At 43.1% G+C, this 21,220-nt stretch overlaps 1 protein-coding gene and 1 long non-coding RNA gene across 2 annotated transcripts; one reads left to right on the forward strand and one right to left on the reverse strand.

The window, feature by feature from the left end:
- The first annotated feature begins 204 nt into the window (after positions 1 to 204).
- On the forward strand, positions 205 to 2,256 carry foxd7 (forkhead box D7). Its single transcript, XM_068337285.1, has one exon. It carries the CDS (start codon positions 862 to 864, stop codon positions 1,801 to 1,803), a length of 942 nt encoding a protein of 313 aa, XP_068193386.1. The 5' UTR covers positions 205 to 861; the 3' UTR covers positions 1,804 to 2,256.
- An 8,833-nt stretch (positions 2,257 to 11,089) lies between these two features.
- On the reverse strand, positions 11,090 to 17,113 carry LOC137610328 (uncharacterized). The gene is made up of 3 exons (XR_011038459.1): positions 16,997 to 17,113; positions 13,429 to 13,534; positions 11,090 to 11,205 (listed from the first exon to the last, which is right to left on the reverse strand). It is a non-coding gene; the product is annotated as an uncharacterized lncRNA (long non-coding RNA).
- Positions 17,114 to 21,220: the final 4,107 nt, after the last annotated feature.

Here is a 21,220-nt window from a genome sequence, read left to right on the forward strand (position 1 = left end):
CCATTCTATTTGTTTTAATGTTCATTTCTTCATTCCATTTCCTTGTTCTTTTGTCGATAATAAATAACACACATTTTTATGTTTTAATTATTTTTATTGTCATGTCTTAATTAAACTTACGTCTTGTTGTAGGGATGGACATAAAACGATTCTCTTTTTTTTTGGACAATGAAAAATAGTCATAAGAGCTCAGGAGACACATTCACTTCGTTTTTAAATTCTCCCTCTTACTTTAATTTCTCTGATATTTATACTCATATTTTATTAATTTTTACGCAACTTTGAATTGAAGATATAAACAAAACAAAAAAGTGAACTTTTCTTTTCTAACAGTCAAGACTACCCCTGATTTCCTACTTTTCAGGATGTTTTCACTGAACGGATCTCTAACGTCCGCGTCGGCTTGGCACTGATGCACTGATGATGAGAGTTGCGCTGGGAGGCTGGTACAGTCCTTCTTGGTACCTTTTGGGTCGTTTTCATTGGTCAGGACCCTCTTCCTCGAGCCTCAACGTGACATCACATCCACCCGATCCACAGGAAAGCAGCTGAGATTACAGATGATGCTGGACATCTCAGAGGACGCACACGCCTTTCCTGCGTCACGCTCAATCACAAAGTGTGCCGCTCTTTTGCGCTTCCAGACATCAAAGTGGAGGACATCAGCGCCGACGCGTCGCGGTTTGTAGGGAGAATCTGCTTCTTGACAAGTCGAAGGAGGACTGCGTTCGGATTTGTACCTTTTTTTTTTTTTGCGCATGGAGATGAGTCGTGCGTAAAAACCAGTTTTCGCATTTAAGAAGAGCAGTCACTCTACCACCTGTTGGCAGGTGGTGTTGGCTTTTCCTGCGGACATCTACTATGACATTGGGTCTGGAAATCATGGAGGAAACAGTTATCGACGTAGTAGGGGAAGGACTCAAAGACAGCGCAGAGGAGCAGCTCTTATCTCTGGATGAGGACCGCAGCACCGAGACGTCCAGCAGCCAGAGCGCGGAGCGGGACACCATCAGTCACACTAAAACCAAAGGTCCCGCGTCGGTGAAGCCCCCATACTCTTACATCGCACTGATAACGATGGCCATCCTGAAGAGCCCAAAGAAACGGCTTACCCTCAGCGAGATTTGTGACTTTATCAGCCATCGCTTCGCATACTACCGGGAAAAATTCCCCGCCTGGCAGAACTCTATCAGACACAATCTGTCGCTTAATGACTGCTTCGTAAAGATGCCGAGAGAGCCAGGAAACCCCGGCAAGGGCAACTACTGGACCCTGGACCCTAACTCCTCGGACATGTTTGAGAATGGGAGTTTTCTGCGGAGGAGGAAGCGCTTCAAGCGGCAGCATTTTCGCTTCGGTCCGCTCAAGGAGCAGCATCTGGAGCCCAGCGGGCTGCACGGCTTCCCGCACGGATCCTACGGGCTCGGTACGGCATCTCTGCAGCTGCCCAGTTTGGAGATTTACCCCTACCTCCATCACCACGGGCCCTCGCCGTGCGGCCATCATCCCACCACCATCCCACCTGTCAGCAGCATCCTGCCGGCTCTCTCCAGCTTCTTCTCCCGCAGCGCGCTCACAGCCAAGGCTTTCCTCCAGTCTCAGCCGGGTATCGAAGCGTTTTCCCCGGCTCAGTGCGGCGCGTACTCCTCTCCTCTGACCTCCACAGTCGCCTACGCGTCGCCTTCGCTCTTCCACCCCGCTGCGTCTCCGCACTTCCTCAGTTTACACCAGGAATATCAGAAATTACAGACACAGCGTGGCACCGTGGACCTGGCCAAACACATCAACGCAGCAAATGAATGATCAGTGAACTGGACTCATGCGCTCAGGTCCTCTCAGGTAACAGAGACATTTTATGCAGAAGCTTCGCAAATTCTCCAGCGTTGGAAATGTGATGACTTTGCTTTCAGAGAATGTTGTAGATAAGTTCAAACTTCTTCTCCTCTGGAAGGCAAAGCATCTTTTTTTTTTTCAAACAAACGCCTTTTTTAAATTTGGACCACGGTTTATCGTCTTTGGTTAAAATATTCAAAGACGAGTTTCCTATTCTTTTTTGTAATAAATAAAGGTGAATATTTAAACTTTGCGTTCCTTTTTTTTTTTTTTTGGTACAAATCATGTCACAATCTGAAGTAATACAATTTAAATGTGGTGTGTTATCTTTGCATTTCTAATGGAAAAGGTTTATTTATTTCTGCTCTGATTTAATAATAGGCCCCTTATTCACATGTCGCAGCAAAATCAAGTCAGATTAATTTTAATCTTCTCTAACATAAAAGTGGTTGAAATAATTATTTAAAAAGAACAAAAATAAAATAAAATAAACACAATGTAAAATAGTTTGGTGTCAAAATTATCTAAAAGAGTTTCTTTTGCATCAAATATTCAATGGATAAACTAAATTGTTAGAAAAAATAATTTTGCATACAAAATGTTTGTAAGAATATTAAGTCCAGTCAGTTTATTTATTTATATATTATAATCAATCCTTAAGAAGAAAACAGATCTGGTTTGTAATACAACCAACAAGCTGGAAAAATAATATCATGCTCAAGGTTGGTCACATGCCTTGAAGGAGTGTGTGTGTGTGTGTGTGTGTGTGTGTGTGTGTGTGTGTGTGTGTGTGTGTGTGTGTGTGTGTGTGTGTGTGTGTGTGTGTGTGTGTGTGTGTGTGTGTGTGTTGTACTCAATAGACACGCCTTTAATTACCTTCTTTCGCCGGGCCACGCGTGCTCTTTACGCACTGAAAGCATTTTCAGGTCAGATAAGATCGTCCGTTCAATCATCAACTCTTCCTCCAGTAAACTCCTTAAAAATAAAAGCTATAGAATATTTTATAAAGCAGGTTTTTGTGGGCTGTCATATTTTTCTAGCTATACAAGAAGTTAAACCAATATTGTGTTGATTCCAGTTTCACATTGCCCCAAAGTTTTCTGTGACCTTTAAAATATGAATTTTATTTCTAAGAGATTCTATTAATTTGGAGGAAAGAAACGGAATAAAATATAAGCCATATATCTGAAATAGACTTTATTGTGTGTTGTGAATGATACAACTATAAAATAAATATAAAATATAGAAATAATAATTAATAATAACAATTAACTGTAGTGTTGCTGCCAACTTGTCAGCAGCAGGAACAATCTGACCCGTCCAGTTATTTTCTTCCTCCATCTATAACCTTCTGCATAATTGCTCTGCTGAATCAATCTCAGCGTAATGAAATCAAAACATATTCTATAATTTAAACCTAAAGAAAATAATGTCTCTTTTTGTTGAAGCACGCAGATTTAACCTGAACACACACATTGTAAATCAGTAAATGTATCTTGCCTGAGATTACTAAATCTTCCCCCCAAAATTTCTGCCTGTTTCTCCACGCTACTAATTCACTTTATCTGATTTATTTTTCCTTTCCTTTCCATTTAAGTCGACAGAGCGCTGCTTTGCTGCAAGACTGACAGTAGTAAAATAATTCTAGGTTTCAGAGCATGGAAGTATTTATTTAATTCTATTCTGAGTCTGGTTTAGATGGATCACCGGGCTGAAACTCTTGGATGGATGGATCGCACCACACGCTTAGCCTTTCAGCAGGCTTTGGCACCCAGTGAGGGGATGGAGCAAATAAAAAGATTGCTACCTGATGCTGAGCTGTTCGATGCCCACTCCTGACAGAACAGCACACTTTCTCCATTTTCTTTCCTCCATTCAGAAAAAAAAAAATCCACATTTTATTCTTTTTTTTTTTAGTTTTTCATATTTCTTGTCATAACCAAACATTTAATATTTGCTCAGCTAATTTTAAATAGTGTGGCAAGAGCTGTGGTTAAACTGATCCGACGTCAGATTTATATCATGAACCACAGCACTTCTACTATTAGAGCTTATCTGACTGGAAAGCCAAACACGGCTGAACGTCTTTTCTTCAGGTTTCAGAGCCTGCAGTGATTAGATTGTCAAACCAAATATAGAGATGCAGCAGAGAGAGGCTGCAAGCCCTGAGAAGAGGGAGCGGTTCTGTTGCATGCGTCTGTGCGCAATAAGTCGTCGTGCGCCTCAGACACAGTCACAAACAGGATGTTTCCCAGTTAGATGTGGTTGACCGTCGCGCTCAGATGTGAGCGAGACACAACAACCTTAATAGTCTTTAAAACGCACCGGAAGAAGAAACTTTTGTCGTTACACTGAGCTGGTTCTGGTTCTGGTTCTGGTTCTGGTTCTGGTTCTGGTTCTGGTGTTTGGGAGCCGAGAGGAGCGAAACTGACAACAGACTGACTGATTTGCAGACCAGTGTGTGTGTGTGTGTGTGTGTGTGTGTGTGTGTGTGTGTGTGTGTGTGTGTGTGTGTGTGTGTGTGGTGGGGGGTCAGGGTCGTTTATTTGGGGGGGGGAGCCGGTGCACCTGATAAAATAAGCAAGTCAGACAAACCCAGACTTGAGCGTGTGTGCGTGTGCATGTGTGCGTGCGTGCGTGTGTGTGTGTGTGTGTGTGTGTGTGTGTGTGTGTGTGTGTGTGTGTGTGTGTGTGTGTGTGTGACTGGACATCATTTTTCCATCCTGAAGGAGGTAAAAGTTACCGCTCCACAGCTTCAAGTCTTTTTCTTTCCCTCTTCCTCTGTGCGTCATTGAGTGTGACACGGCTTATTAAATCCTCACTTGTACTCCGACTTGATGGTTCGTCTTAAATGATTAGCAGCAAGTTTCTTTTTCCTGATTTCAACCAGATTTTTTTTCCAATTTTGAGAGTCGTCTCCCAGTCAACTCGGGGTTTGACACAAGGGGCGCATGTTTTAAATTGAATTGTGACCACAGAGGACTTTACTCGGTGTCATATTAGGATGATTCATCGCATAAGTGGACATAATGAATGGACGTTCATGTGACAACCTGTCAGCGGGGGCGCGCCGCGCTGCACCCCGGCCCTGGTGTCTGCTCAGCTCCGCGTGGACGCGCAGGTCTGAGCTATCAAGAGTCACTTCTCTCTGGTGTGGGAACAGTGACTGGATGGAGTCAGAGCTTCATGCTGGTGTTTTCATTCAAACCTCAACACAAACAGGCCAGATAAACTCATCCTCCCAGCACACACACCCTCCCCCCCCCAGCCTGATGACCCTACTGATTCCATAGGAAAGACATGAAGAAGAGTGGGGAGAAGGAAAGAAGAAGAGAAGGAGAGGAGAGAGTGGGTTATCTAGGATAACCCCCCCCCACACACACACACACACACACACATACATTATCAGGACAGGAACAATAATATAATTGTGTTGTTGCAGAGTTGCAGTTGGAATCAATTCATTCAAAATATTTCTCATGACTTCTATTTTTTTTAATGTTTTATAAATTTTGTATAACTTCTGGGACACGCTAATAATCCATGGGTCAATACAGAGTGTGTGTATGTGTGTGTGTGTGTGTGTGTGTGTGTGTGTGTGTGTGTGTGTGTGTGTGTGTGTGTGTGTGTGTGTGTGTGTGTGTGTGTGTGTGTGTGTGTGTGTGTGTGTGTGCATGTCTGGGTCAGCATAACCCATGAAGATACCAGCAGAAACTGGTCTGAAACAACATGTTTGTGTAATTCTTAGCCGGAAAAACAAATCAGTGGATGGGGTTTTTTTTATCATAGGTCAAACCATCACTAGTGTTAGTGTGACTTTTAATCACGATTCAGTTAATAAAACCTTTATCTTGTTATAAATGACTGCAGTTTGTTATAGTCTAATATATTATAGCACTTCTTTAAAATTTCTCTTTTTAATATTTGATAGAAACGTTTAGATTCTTTGTATTTATGGATGTAAATAAATAAATAAATAAATAAATGTAAAAAATGACACTGGGTCGAATAAAGTCATTGCAGCCGTGTTAATATGACTCTTGTGTTATTTTGACTCGGCTGGTTTTAACGTGTCACTGAACGTCTGATATCAGACCTGGGCGGTGTTTGCATTAGTCGTTCACGTGGACCGTTTGTGCAGATGTAGAATCGGGGTGAATAAAGAGACTCAGGTGTTGTGGTTTTTCTGTTATCATTAGTAAATCTCGCACCTTTCTGCTGAGGCGGATCACAGCTGAGGTTTTCTCTCCTCTCACTTTAATGGCTGACTTCCACAGGCCTTGCTCGCTCCTTGGCGTTTGCTTTTCCTGGCAGGGCCAATCCCCACTGCCCTGCTTCAGGGAGTTATTCAATTATAAATCTTCCACCCTTCTTTCGCTGCCCCCCCTCTGTTTTCCCCTCTCTTACCGGTGTACGTGTTACCCTGCCAAACCTAGTAAAACACGCTGCTCAGTTGGTGCACCCCTCTTCAGTCTCGTGCCCAAGAATTTATTATGCTCAGGGTGGTGAAGCGGAGTGCGGTGTGTTTTTGGAAAAGGGACCCCCCCTCAGGCCTCAGTGCCAACAGATGACAGTGACATATAGCAGGAAAGCCACCCAGAAGGAGAATGATCTCACACCTCAGCCACGCGCTCAGAGGGAGTGGGAGAAAATAGAGAGAAAGACAGAGAGAGAGGGGGGGGGGTTGATCTGCAGCTGGGGGCAGAGGGGACAATAAAATCAAGATAAAAAGAGGCAAGGATGGAGGAACGAAAAGGTGGAAAGAAAAAGACAAACACCCTCAACTGAAAGCTGTAAAAAGCCAGTAAATGATCCCATGATGCTGCAGAAGAAGTGAGCTGTGACTCCGCCGAATACTTGAAGTTTCTTTTTTTGAACGTCAACAGTGTGTTTTAATAATTATAAGCCAAGCTATTTGAGACCTCTAAGATATTCTGCTCTCATCCTCCCATCTTGGGTTCGAATCCCTCGGCCAAGTTCTGCAGGACTCTATTAGACACTTTAGGAAAATCTGCAGTTGCGTTTAATTTTCTGGAGCAGAGAGATTCTTCTCTTTATGACATCAGCTTCTCAAAAAACCCACGAGGCAGTCGATCTGTGTCCCACCGGCTGGCACTTGCTCTTGATGCCCCGCTCTCTACCTCTTGCTGCTGCTGTTCGTTTTCAATCTTCCTGGTTGCCCCGCCGTTCCCCAGCTGGCGACCTCATGCCCTCGCCCTGCCTATGCAGCTTAGCATTACCACAACATCCTCTCTGCAGGTTTTTATGTACCACAGGTAGAAGGCCTTTAACAACCAAAAAGAAATGCCCCCTCCCTTTACAGGCCTCAGATCAGAGGGAGTGGGAGTGTGATGTCACCCACAGCAGCCCAAAAACCACTTATTGCACTAAATGAGACCCATTAGCCATACAAACAAAGACTTAAAACTCTCTGTCATTTAATCAAAAGGGGAGCAGGAAGCACAATTAACATCTGGGCCAAGATGTGTCAAAGAGGGGTCAGGCTATAACCAGACGAGCTCTTATTTCAGTCGTACAGTCTGGGGCCCGCTGGTTGGTGTACAACCTAATGAGAGTCAGGAACCCCAACATGGCTGCAGCCCGCCGCCCGCACAGACTGATCTCTGAGGAAGACAAAGTGGTTGGCCGTCCACACCAGGCATCGCCATGAAGCGCTGGGAATGTTTGAGCAGCGGCCAGGTCATAGCTGGAAGCCTCCCCTTTCTGACTAGCCACTCTTCTCTCCATTCACCCACCCTCTACCTAGCGTTCTGTCTGCACTTTCTCTCCCCACCTCCCCACCCCCTCCATTACATTTGGGTGTTCTCTCCTTTATAACGTCTGCAGTGGCATATTACAACTTGGAAATGGATTTTAAAAGGGAGTAGAAAAGGGTGCCAGAATGGGAAAAACATGGATTGGCTCAATGGGAGCAGATTAAATGGGCATGCCAAACCTCACGCTTTGTAAGTAACAAGAAAAAAGACCCTTTTTTTTACATTAATACTTAGAGTTAAGGACCAACCGCAGTGGTGGGAAATCAAAAAACCCACCATATTCAAAAGAGAATGAGCATTTCAGCTGGAGAATTGTCACCTCATACGAATCCTTTCCTCTTCGGTGTCACCAGAGTGAATAACGCCGCCGGTGTCAGAGGACAGGCCTGCCTTTTCATCATTGCTGCAGGTCTCTGTGTGCTTTGGGAACTGTAAAGCCAATTCATAGGCCTGCAAACATCCTGTAACAGCAATATAAATCCCCTAATTCAGGCCTTTGTGTTTGGTAATGGATGTTGTGCCCTACTATGTAGATGTGATATGATAGGATTGATTGCTCTGAAGATCTATGAGGATGCTTTCTAGCACCGCCCTGCCACCCAAACCGTCGGCCAGCGATCTGTTCATTCCATGTTGCCTCTGTTGGTGGTCCCTGGTGTAAGCTATATTTTCCCCTCACTTCTCTCTCTCTTTTTTATAGCTTACACAAAATTGTTCCTAATTCGCTGCTGCTAGAGGGGGGTAATTTGCGGCTTTTGGCTGAGTGTCGCAAGCCCCAAATTTGAAAAAGCTGTTGTGTTGAAGGCACTCTATGAAAGGTGGTAGGGAGAAGAGAGACAGGGGAAGAGAGACAGAAAAGGAAAGGGCATAATTCAATCAGTGGAGAAGGAAAAGAATAGCAAAACAATAATACCAATAGGCTTCAATAGGCAACAAAGTCATAACTATTGTAGCAATTTTATTCAAAGGAAATCTTCTATAATTACTGTTTATGATTGCTGATATAAAAACTGTCCATCTGTCCCAAACAACACTCATCTGATGAATATTCATTGAGGTCAGGACAAAGAAAAGCGACTATTGGTGTTATGGAATTAATCTGTAAGGATTAAGCTGAAGGACGGAGCGCCTCAGGGTTATATGCTTGGCCCACTTTTATTTTAATGTTTAAGCTCCAGCCCCCTGGTGGTCCAACACAGGATAAGGAGTTGCAGAAAATTAATGATTGAATGAATATAATATTAAATAGCTATATAGACACTGATATGTAAACTATACTCGGCTCCTTCCTTGAAATAACACCTGAAACTTTGCGAGAAACTGAGACTGAGCAACAGACTTATTAAAGGCTGTTTAGGCTTGTTTATAACAATTCATCATTTTAGAAGTCCCGTTCCTTTTTTTTCATGGTTTGTTGCCACCACTTTTTTACTGGTTCTAAATTGAAGCGATTTGTTTTATGTGAATGCATAATCACCATGTCACCATGGTTTGGAGCGTGGGAGTGGAGATTTCCGGCCATGTTAAAACCACTCACGCATCATCAAGCATTGTGTTCCTGTGTTGGCTCACGCAGTCAGTCGTCTGAGTCACTGGCAAATTTATATTTTCAAAGCCAATCTGAGCAAATTACCATCAAGTATCAAGAATAGAAAGTTTAAAAAAAAAAGTAAATTTGGAATCAAATCCACCGAGTGAGTTGGATATAACACCTGAGCGCATATAGAATGTAGAGATTGTAAATATACGAAGATGAGGAGGCAGGAATGCCAAGTCACATTTTGCTCAAGCAGATTTAATAAAAGATAACTATCATTAAAAATGTCTCAAATGAATTTTATATTTATACACACAGTAAAAATGCAAATGGCAAAACCTTCCAAGTAATCTAGTCACAGTTAACTAAGTTAAAAAATGTCTAAAAACAATCAAATATTCAGACATCAATGAAAAAAGATCTGAGTTCACTGAATAAACCTTATTCTAAAACTGGAGAAATGCTGAGATAGATCTTATGTAAAATAAAAACTGGAGTCAGTCATGGCACGCAAACCTCCGCCAAGGCAGCTCCGTTTGATCTGGATCATCACCACCAGAATCTAATGGATTGTTCTTTGGACCCTGACTTACCTCGAAAAAAAATAAATAAATCTGCAAAACACATTCGTAACGTTTTGTGTAATGTTGCTGATTAACAAGAACACAAACCAACGTCACCAAAAACTTTACTTCTTACAGGACGTGATAATGATGCCTGGGACTCTGACATGATGTCAACGCAACACTGGAAAGACGAGCGAACAGGAAATAAGTGGTGGAATATCTGCAGCCAGCTACGCAGTTTGGTTTGAGATGGTTTTATTCAGGAGAACGTCTGGACGTCTTTTTATACCCAGAAATCTGTGTTCCTGGCACGAAGGGGGGGGGGGGTCCTCTGTGGCCTCGTGGTTCACAGGGGCTCTTAGAGGTGCTCGTTTATTTTGATTAACAGGGCCTTCCTCTATCTCATCCCATCCTTGGTGGTTCACTCTCTCCTCTGGTGTGTGTGTGTGTGTGTGTGTTGGGGGGGGGGTACATGGATGTTTTCCTTTTTTTTTTTCTGTCCCACATGGTTTTTCGCTTTAACAACAGCACGTCATTACCGGAGTGTTTAAACACTTAAGAACAGTTTAAAAGGAGGGAGAGGAGGAGATGGTGGAGAAGGAGGAGTGAAAAAACACTCACCAGCAATGAACAGTTCTACATTAACTCTGCATCACTCCAGGGAGCTGTAAAGGCCGCCCCCTGAGCGAAATGAAGTCAATAAATAAATGTGGCTGTTGTCAGATGTCTGGAACAGCTTGAGAGGGTTTCAGCGACGGGGCGGCCCACCATGTTGAACTGAAGGGTGATAAGTTAGGGCGGCCCCGCAGAATTAGACGCTACAACTTGCTGAGTGTTTTTGACTAATGAGGGCAGGTTTTTTGCTGCATGATGGATTCAAAAATGAGAAGAAGGTTTGATCTGCACCAAACTAGAGTTTTGCTGAGAGCCGTGATGCCTCCTCAGCTCGGGGTGGAGATAACGCTGTCATGGAGTAGAGGAGGTTTATTATTCTCTGCAGATCCTACATGCATCCCCTGTAAAAACAGAGTTACTCCCCCAGAGACTGTCTTTCACAGCAGGAAGTCGTAGCAGAAGTGACAACAGAGGAAGAGCTTGGCATGCCTTCTTCACTTCATGACTGGATTATAAAACTTCATATTGCAGAGATAAACTGCAGCTCTTCCTCTGCAGGTTGGCCCTAAAGGGATAGCAGAAAAGAATAAAGCATGAGGAAAAGCGGTAGCAGCTGCATGGGTGTTTTTCTAAGTTTGAGGAATTGATCAGGGAGAGTCCAGAGGAGCAGCGGGTGGGTGGGGGGGGGGGAACATGGTTCAGAGGAAGCTGCAGGTGTGGGGAAGAGAAAACACAATCACATCTCAAGTCAAACAAACTCGCCTCCGCTGATGGAGATGGATAGAAGGTCAGCATTCCAGTCCATGCAGGGGATCTCCACCACTTAGCCCCAGGTTCTTTCTCTCACGATGTCTGCCGCTGCTGCCGAGCCAAACATCTGGACGAGAGAGAGAGAGAGAGAGAGAGAGAGAGAGAGAGAGAGAGGAAATCACAAGGGGCAATGAAGGAGAGAAGGTTTTCCAGCGAGAGAGAAAGAAGGGATGAGATGAGGTTCGGATAAATGAACAGTCGTGTTGATCTTTGGGACTCCTGTGGAGGAGGGATCCCACATAAGTGAGTTTATGTCGGTGGGGGAAAGTTCACGCCCTGGTTGTGCACGCTATCCATTTTTCTTCATCATCATTTGCTTTTCCTCTTCCTAACATTTCTCTAAAAAAAAAAAACCTTCAAGGCAGTTGAAGGTGAGTACAGTCTAATCCTGCATCGGAGCCTTTCACCTCCTCCATTCGTTTTCTCTTCCACCATCCTTCAGGGAGCAGAAGTCTTCAACTCCTCAAAACATTCCATCTTTTTTTTTTTTCACCTCTTTTTTTTTTGTGTGTGTGTGTGTTTTCCCCAGGAGTCCCATAAGAGCCTGCTATGTTCTTGTTTTCTTTTACAAGGGATGAGCTACAGCTCATAAAGAAAAAACTCCGGGGACACGCAGAGGTCCTGGACTCGCTGGAGGGCTCCGACTGCAGGTCTGGTGGTGGTGGTGGCAGTAAGGAGGAATATAGAGTTAAACACACACTACGCCTGGGGAGCATTTGATCCCTGTGAACAGCACACAGCCAGGGGGGGGGGGGGGTGGCGGGTTTGGGGAGGAGGGGGATACTCTGTAAATCTCCCTCCCGTGTGCTATGTTCTCTCCAACGGCAGTCTGGGCTTGTAAAAAAGAAAAAAACAGACATGACAGGTGCCAAAGTCAGGAATGTGAAAAAAAAGTTATCGTTAACGGCCTTTTGCTGCTTTTCAGGTTTATTGTTTTTTTTTTAATTTATGTGCTTGTTTATTTAAATTGGGGAATGGGAGTTGAAGCAAAGTTTGTGCACACACACAAAAAAATAAAATAAATTCCAGCGAATATTAAAATGTAATCAATTTAATCGCAATAATTGGATGCGATTAATCATGCTTAAAATACCAGTATTTACATATTTGTACTTTTGGGAAATGTTAAAACAAATACGGAATTTCAGTTTGGGAAGAAATTAGGGTCAAATTTGGTGATTTGATTCATTTGCATGAAACAGAAATCGATGCCTTAAAATTTCCAGATTAATCCCCGGCATTGTGGTTTATGTTTATAGTTCCAATAAAAATACTCCATTACAAGTGAAGGTTCCGCATTAAAATTAAGCAACCGCACTAAACACACTAATAAATAATAATTAGTACAAGAGTAAAATGCAGTTAGTGTAATTGGGTAATTTAATCCAGTGGTTCCAATCCTTTGGTTTACCTTTAAAGAAAAACCTCCATCGGCACCAGTCCTGTCTCTGCAGTTGTCATTATTACTGATACTGCTTCAAATGATTTAGTATTTCCAAACTATCAAATTCAGTCTTATCACTTTTACCTGTTTAAAGCATTAATGCAATAGAGATTCAACATTAAATTTAATTCACAATTACATCTTACAACACTGAGGTATAATTAATATTGTAATAGAAAAGTTGTGGCCTTGTGGAGGGGAATGTGTCAGAATGGATCAGAGCTTGTAGGCTTTTCTCTTCTTTTTTTTTCTTAACTTCATTGTTCTTACAAATGGTGGTGGTGATGCAATGATCCTGTGCTTCTGACTGGCTTTAGAAAACAATGATTTTCTTCACATAGTAGAAGTTTGTTCAGTGAGAGGCGACGTGACGAACATCATCGTCCTGCCGAGCCAATCAGAGGCAAAAGACTAGACTATGGCAAACATGTAAGATTTGCAAATACACCGACAGGAGGTGAGTGCTCTATAAGTGCACTCCAGTATTTTTTTTATATAACCTTTTGTCCACTACCTGTTGGTGTATTAACAATGTACCTGATATAAGGAAGACAACCAAAAGTTCCTGCTCACTCAACTAACTTTACCTTGAACAGTGCATTAAATTACAGCCTGCAATCTGAATTTCCATCTATAAATGACAATAATGAGCCCATCCAATAAATTCTAAACATACAGTATTCAAACTTCAATGGAGTATAATCATAAAGTACATTCAGAATGAAAACCTCAAATGTAAATAGAATTAGTAGCGTGCGTGTGTGTGTGTGTGTGTGTGTGTGTGTGTGTGTGTGTGTGTGTGTGTGTGTGTGTGTGTGTGCGTGTGTGTGCGTGTGTGTGTGTTACCGCTGCGTTGATGGCACGGTGGAGGATTTATTTGAACAGATGTGAACTCTCAGGGCCGGGGTGACCTCAGGTCCTACTTGGCTACACTGCAGCTGATCTCTCCACCCTGGAAAAATAACACTCCGTTTAACAGACTGACCTGTGGAAGAAAAGCCTCACAAAGGCACTGGTTAATAAATCGGGAATAAGGCTACATTTCCCCTTGCAGAGTAATTGAATCCTAGTGTAACCTTATCGGCGTACGCCGTGCTGTGAAATGGAGCTCGTACGTCCGGTTGTGTCCTTGTCCTCCGTGAAACATCAGAGTTACAGTAACCAGACGGTTCTGTAAACCCAGAGGTTATATTCCCTTCAAAGTCAGATATGTGTAACTAGATTTATACGCTTATTGACTGAAATAGAGGACTTTATACTAAATCGCTCCACCTTAACAGCACTGAGCATGAGTTAGGGGAGTGCAGAGGCTGCTGACAAGAGCCATAAAGGAGGTGAATTTATGTGTTGGAGTGAAACAGGCGGGAGGTCAGAGGCAGAGTAAAGTGTAGAGGGTCGACAAGGATGAAGAGACAGCAATGTTTAGAGAGAGGACAGGAGAGAGTGATGCTAATTTATACCAAGCTAATTGGAAACAGAAGATTCCTGCACCTGAACCGCACTCTTAGCCCTGTGGCCAGCGCCGGGCCCAGGGCAACGTGGGAGGGAAGGAGGGCCGGGGGATGGAGGGATGGGAAGGAGGTTAGGGTCAGTGTCAATGGCAGCCTTGTTGTTTCTGTCCCTGCAGACAGGACAAGAGTTTGGTGTGCGTGCGTGTGTGTGTGTGTGCGTGCGTGCGTGCGTGCGTGCGTGTGTGTGTGTGTGTGTGTGTGTGCGTGTGCATGTATAAACGCAAGGCCTCTGGTCTAGATGTGCGTGTCTGAGCAGAATTAGTGTGCATGTTACAGATTTTCTGGGGGTCATGTTGTTGTGACAGTTTCACACGCGCACACACACACACACACACACACACACACACACACAACCGGAGTGAGGACCACCCTGCCTCAACAGAGAGAAAGAAAGGGGGAAAATCAGCTTAATGTGGCATGGTTTCAATCTGACACGATCTAACATCCAACATGGCCGAACTTCAGCAGTCTTAGCTTCCTAGTTAAATAAATATGACAGCCTCCTCAGATAATTACGGTGCTGTGACCATGCTGAGTCATCGCATCCGTTAATTATTAGACGGGCTGTGTGAAGATGATTCATTTTTCAAATCCCCGCTGTTGGTGAATTTCTGATGTTCCTAATAATTCGGTGAGTGATGTTGTTTTCAGATGTTGGCTGTGACTGGGTTCTGGCATCGCGCTAATAAATGAAGTCATCTATTCAGATCTAAAAAACATTGATGTCGCTTGATGTGCTTCATATCTGCAGGAGTCTCAGTGTTTTGGCTCATTTATTCCCAACTGGGCCTCATGTTGCCACAGAGAGTTTATGAAAAGGTTGTGGAAAAAAACTCAAGCAGTCTTCACAAAATAGAAATGAAGTTGAATAAAATAAAGAAATCAAATCTAAGTCAGCCATGGAGTGAATTCTCACATTTGAACACTAAATTATGCATCTGTGAGAAGTGTTTGACATACATAATATAAAGGTCGCTACAGGTCATGTGCTATTTACTGTAACTTATACAATAGTTAAAAGAAAAAACATAAAACATTAACAAAAAACAGTTGAACAGTTAAAAGAAGCCGATAGATTATTTATTACTAAAAGAAGCAAATAAGGCATAAAATAATCAAATTAGTCAAAGTAAAAAAAAAATCAGTTGAAATTGCTCGTTTGTTGTTCTGAATGGTGAAGTAGCTACAGATAATGCTAATGGATAAATGGTAACAGAGCTGAAAGCAGTACATAAATAATTAAAACAATGGATAAAACACTAAAAAAAACTAACATTATGATTAGTTAGTTTTAACACTATCACGGAAAAAGCTATTATTGAGAAATTATTATAGCACCTATAATACTGTAGATTCGTACAGATTGTTAACAGAGGAAAAGGCCTCTTCTTTTGATCTGTGAATGTTATTATAAGAAAAGTCATGGATGCCAACAAGATCTCTATTTGTATTTCTATGCTACAGAACTAAAATCCTCAGGCTTGTCTACGTGTGTCTGTGTTTCATTAGTTAATAGTTTTCATATATATCATACATGCTAGCACTGGAATGCCAAACAATGGGTTTATACCACATGTTGCATTTGTAACTTCACAGCTTATTTAATTTAATTGTCTCACACTCCCAAAATCCATATTATCCAAAGCTTTGTGTCAAAGGTCAGATTTAGGAATTCCAATCACTTGCCAGCAAAGAAAGACACGAATGTGCCAACTGATACATCTGGCAAGATTTACTAAAAGGTTAATGTCATACATGTCTGATCACATGATCATATCTTCGGCATGGAAGTCACATAAAAACAGTGTGTGGCAAAAATGTGGTTATTTTCCACGAATATTATTTGTTTAAATCTGTGTTTACAGCCGGAGCTCACGCTGCTACCATTAAAACTCACATGCTCTCCATTTGTAACACAGGACAGCATCCACTTTAGCTTTATGTCCCTAAAATGTGTTTTCTCTTAAGACGAGCCTTTAAGTAGTTTATCATTGCTGACACATGTATGTAGTTTTGCTTGAAAATATGACACAAAAAGGTGAAAAACCTTTTGAAAAATGAGTTCTGGCATTTCTCCCCTACTTGAGTTCATCTGTGAGGGTACATCAGAGCAAAAAAATGGTCTGGAAGCTCTGATATATTTTTCTAATACTGCTGTGTGTTTGCTATTTATACAGAAAGCCATCAAGTCAGTGCTAAGTGAGGGGCTGTCATCATTCACCCAGAGTCAGCTGCCCCATAATATACAGGGTACTTACAGTAAAAAAGAGGATATACTGTATATCTGTGTGCTTAAGAGCTGAACAATCAGAGGACAGCAGCGTGGACTCAGACATATGGGCAGCATATTGATGGCAGAGTTCTGATCGCTTCACTTTGCTTGGAGGAGGAGATTAAGATGTGGTCGAGGGGCTGTTGTGTTTCCCTTTAAGGGCGTGTCAGTTGTCGGACCTGGTTGAGGATGACGGAGAGAAAAAAAACATCTTTCTGCTTGATCACATGTCTTGATTGACATCTCTATAGTCTGCACACGTGGACGGGTGAGTGTAAACCACAAAAACCCACACTCTCCTCTCCTGTAGTTGTTTGCACGGACATTTATTCTACAATATTGCTTTATTTCCACCTGTGTGCACATCAGAGCTGCCATAATATGTCCCTGTCACACTCCTCCCCTCACGGCGGCCTACGCCTGTGCACAAACTATGCACATTTATTATATAAGACTATATTAGCGTGAAATCAGTGTTGCAAATTCACTCCAAAATGTTATTCAAAAACACTTTTGCATTGTTTTTCCTCATAGAAATCCTTGATTTCAACAGACTTACCATACTTCGTTTTCTCTGGCAGACATTATTTGTAACGAGATAAATTGTAAAAAATAATTTTTTTGACATTACCTGATCATTTCCACATTGATTCCACCGGCCACTCGGGGCAAAGTAAAGCCACTGCAGCTGCACATCTTCATCTTATTTCTCCTCCATCCTGCCTGTCATGTTTACTAGATGTTTTCCTCTCTCCCCTCTTCTGCAGGATGCATGGTTTCAAACGGACCACAGAACAAATCAGAGGCCCATCCCTTTGCACCAGTGGCCTGTCTCTCATTTCACATGGAGATTGAAGGGCAAGTCTACCACTGGGGCGTCAGTGGGGGGGATCAGGGGGCCCTCAGTAGCACCCGTCGCCCCGGGGCCTCTGTGTTTCCACTGCGTGGGAGCTGGACCGTGACACACACCAAACATCGAGCTGGCCGCAACGATTCCTGCCTCGCCGTCCGCCGTCGTGTGCATGCAGTCTCTGGGAAAGCTTCGCCTGCATCCCTTGTTAGCTCAAGGTCGTGTGCGAGCGGAGTGTGTGTTTTGGGTTTGGCAGCCTTTGAAAAGATATGACAATAATGGGCCCTTGAGCAGGAGTTATTATGTGTTTGGCTGGGAGCTTGTTGCCGTGATGTAAGTTGGATGCTTCCCAGGGTTGTTTTGAGGTGCTTTGGCTTTGTTAGTCATGGCTTACAGTAAAGTATCTCCTAAGACACTCATATTTAGAGATCATTATGTACACAGTGACTCTGAAGTGGTGTTACAGGACAGCTCCGATGGCTTTCCTGGCACAGGATGTGTGGGGCTCGTGGATCTGTGAACAGAACAGGGCAACAGCAGATCAATTCCAGGTTGGGAGCGTTCCGTATCTGAGCGAGACGCGACTCTAATCTTCCTGCTTGTCTGTCTCTGGCGCTGCTCTTTCTAGGCCTCTATTAAGCTCCCTGAGCTTTCATATGACACAGTGATACCCATCAGAAACTCCATGACAGCATATGGGCCAGAGTGACATTTGATGTATGTGGCAGCAGTTGTGTGCAGCTCCTCTTTGTGTCTCTCATTCATGTGGTGAGGGCAGGATTAAGACTTGATCCAACAGTGCAGACTTGGAGAGGAACGAGTTCGGGTCAGATCTGCCTTGAATTAAGTCCGTGTTGCAGCAGGAATAATACAATCACCTCCCCCAAAACCCTTTAATAGCACTGAAGAGTAACGTGTGTGTGTGTGTGTGTGTGTGTATTTGTTTGTGTGTGTGTTCCAGGCTCGGCCTGCGCGCCGAGTCTGCGACCGAACCACAGGCTGGTGTCCTTTACAGGGAAGCGGGGGTCTCTGCTGCCGGTTCAAACACAACCTCTGGGCCCCCAGCTTCAAAAGGCCCCCCAATCATCGCACCCACTTACAGCCAACGGCACATGTCACTTAATGTGGACCACACTATTCATCAATTATGGTGAGCTCAGGGGCCATCCAAAAAAAAGAAAACCCCACACTACAGCTCCGCAAGTAGTGGAGTTGTCTTCCTGCCCTGACTGAAGCCCCCCCCCCTGCAGTTCTCATAGCCCCTCTGCTGGGGGGTGTGGTGCGAGAACCGCCAACTCCTCAGAGCTGTCACACACCAACAGAACGTGCTTCTTCTCTCACGCTGCGTTATCTCGCCGCAACTCCCTCATCCTCCCGTGAACCTGGCTTCCAGCAGCGAGCTGTGAGCTTCACAATCCTCACCCGTCCATACCGCTCCACTCACGAGACCCGCAGTGGGCTAACACACGGGCCTGTTAGCCCCGCGACCTCGCCCTCCAGCTCACTTTTTATCCCTCCTTTGGCAAGTGAACTGAGTCAAACTGAAACCTACTTAAACGTCATCTGATTTTGACATTTCACCGTGAGGTATCTGTTAACTCAAACGCTGAAATGGTATCCGAGTGACGGAACGTATGTTAAAGTTGTAAGAGCGAAAAATAAAGGGGCACAAATGTGCCGGCCATATTTAGAATTTCCTTTAAAACGGACGGATGACGGCGGGGTGCGTAAAACACAAAGCAGATCACGCAAAGATAGACGAGTCTCAATTTTTGTCTCCTCTCGTCTGAGAATTTTCCTCCGTCACGTCCGGCGGGACTCGGGTCGGCGTGAGATTCACCTTTCACCCGCTGACGCCGGTACGACCAACGTCAGGACTCTCCTTTCCCTCCAAGTCTAACAGCTACTAACACATGCGTGTCTTCGTGTGTGTGTGTGTGTGTGTGTCCATGTGGGCCCTAACCTCAGCAGCTGTGTGTGATTTTGTGTTCATGTCATATGGGGGGTGTCTTTCAGTGTGTGTGTGTGTGTGTTTTTATTGTCTGTCCTAACACCTTGTTCTGTGTGGTGAGGACACATTCTGGTCAGATTATGGATGTGAGCTGCTTCTTGTCAGCTGCAGAACTTTAATGTCTTCATTTTCATTCAAAAAAACCCATCTGTGACCAGACAATTAGACTTTTCGAAGTCCAGACGAGGATATTTTTTCAGTGAGTTGATCTGTAAATCAATGGTTTTGGAATTACAGAGAGATCATTAAAAATCAGTGGTTTCTAGGGCAACTTCAACTTAAACTAAGGATGTAAGAGTTTCTACAGGAGACATACATGTGAGCAGAATGACAAATAGAAACAGACATTATGATTTGATCAGATTCACAGACTATCCTGGTTGGGAATGCCTGGAAACTAGTTAGCAAAAAAAGCAAAGATGTGAAGTTATGTGAACTGATGGATAAACTTTTAACTAACAGAACAACAAACCTCCAGCTTTTAAATAAACATTTGACCAACATCCATATGATTTTTCATGCGGTATAATATCGACCTGTCGTATAAAAATGAATAAATACAATTTGAAAATAATTTCTGGATATTCTGTGTAATCATCAAACAAACAAACACACACACACACACATAAATGTACACAAACACACAGTCGGACGGAACAAGCATTACTTCATAAACAATTGAAGCCACACACACACACACACACACACACACTCACGCAATGAAAACTGCTCTAATGGGAAAACTGCTCTAATGGGAAAAAGATGAGAGGCTCAGAGCGAGCACACCCAGACAGAGGAGCCGGCTGGTGGACACCGCTGCCTCCGCCCTGCCGGCACAGTCGGATCAGACAGAAAGAAGCCTCAGATCACACCGAGGACTTCACTCCCATTGTTCTGTTCTGAGTTTATTAATGCTGGGCCTTTATTTCTGACAAAGACCAACCTGTTCATAAATGTCTAAAATTTGATATACAATAATCAAAATTCTGACATATAATTATTATTTTAAATATTTTTTTATAAAAATCAGAAATGTAGACCATTATTACTTAAAAATAAGAGTGTTGTTTTATTTATTTTGCCCTATTTTGGTCTTTTTAAAGTTTTTTTGGGGGGGTATTTTGACTACTTTGCTGTGTGACCTAGTTTTTGACAGCTGATTGGAAAATTTCTGGATTTTTTAAAACTTATTCTTCTGTATGGGTTAGTGTGATTGTATAATTGTTAAATATATTTTTGTGCAGAAAGTAAATATAAATCAAAGTGTATTAAAGAAAATAATTTGGAGCGTTGAATGATGAAGTCTGTGTGCACCAGCAGGGAGGAGACAGCCTGTGCTGTTGAGGGAAAAAATGTGTCATTTTGTTTACTTCCCTTTGCTTTGCAGACTTTTCCAGTCCATAGGGCGCCATGATAACAGAGAAGTATAGCAGAGTCCATGTCTCTCAGCGGACTGACCCTCCGGTCCATCGAGGCCCTTAGAACAACATTTTTGATGGGGGAGATGAACTGAAGCTGCAACATATGTGTTGATGACGACTCAGTGGTGATTCCCTCACATGTTTGTTCAGATTTTATTTTTTCTTACACACACACACACACACACACACACACACACACACACACACACACACACACACACACACACACACACGCAGGTACAAATCAACCCCTCCTCCTCTCTCTGCAGATGCTTTGAACGCAGAACTGGTCTAGATCTGTGCTCAAATCTGATCCAACGATAGTTACGCATTACACATTTTCCCAAAGAAACTAATTCCCCTTGAAATAATTCTCATTATTTTTTCTCTATGATGCCAACTCCATCATTGCTCTCTCTGTGTTATTCGTGATGTGTATCCAGTGAGACTGAATAATATTTGGACAGGTGCTCGTTCATATACATTAACTTCAAGGGGTCCGGTGTGGTATTTCATAGCAGTTTCATAAGGAGAAAAAAAGAAACATATCCTGGCTGGCGGGTTCTGCATACT

Source organism: Antennarius striatus, chromosome 16 (assembly GCF_040054535.1).
Source record: "Antennarius striatus isolate MH-2024 chromosome 16, ASM4005453v1, whole genome shotgun sequence".
In the NCBI taxonomy this organism is placed as follows: Eukaryota; Metazoa; Chordata; class Actinopteri; order Lophiiformes; family Antennariidae; genus Antennarius; species Antennarius striatus.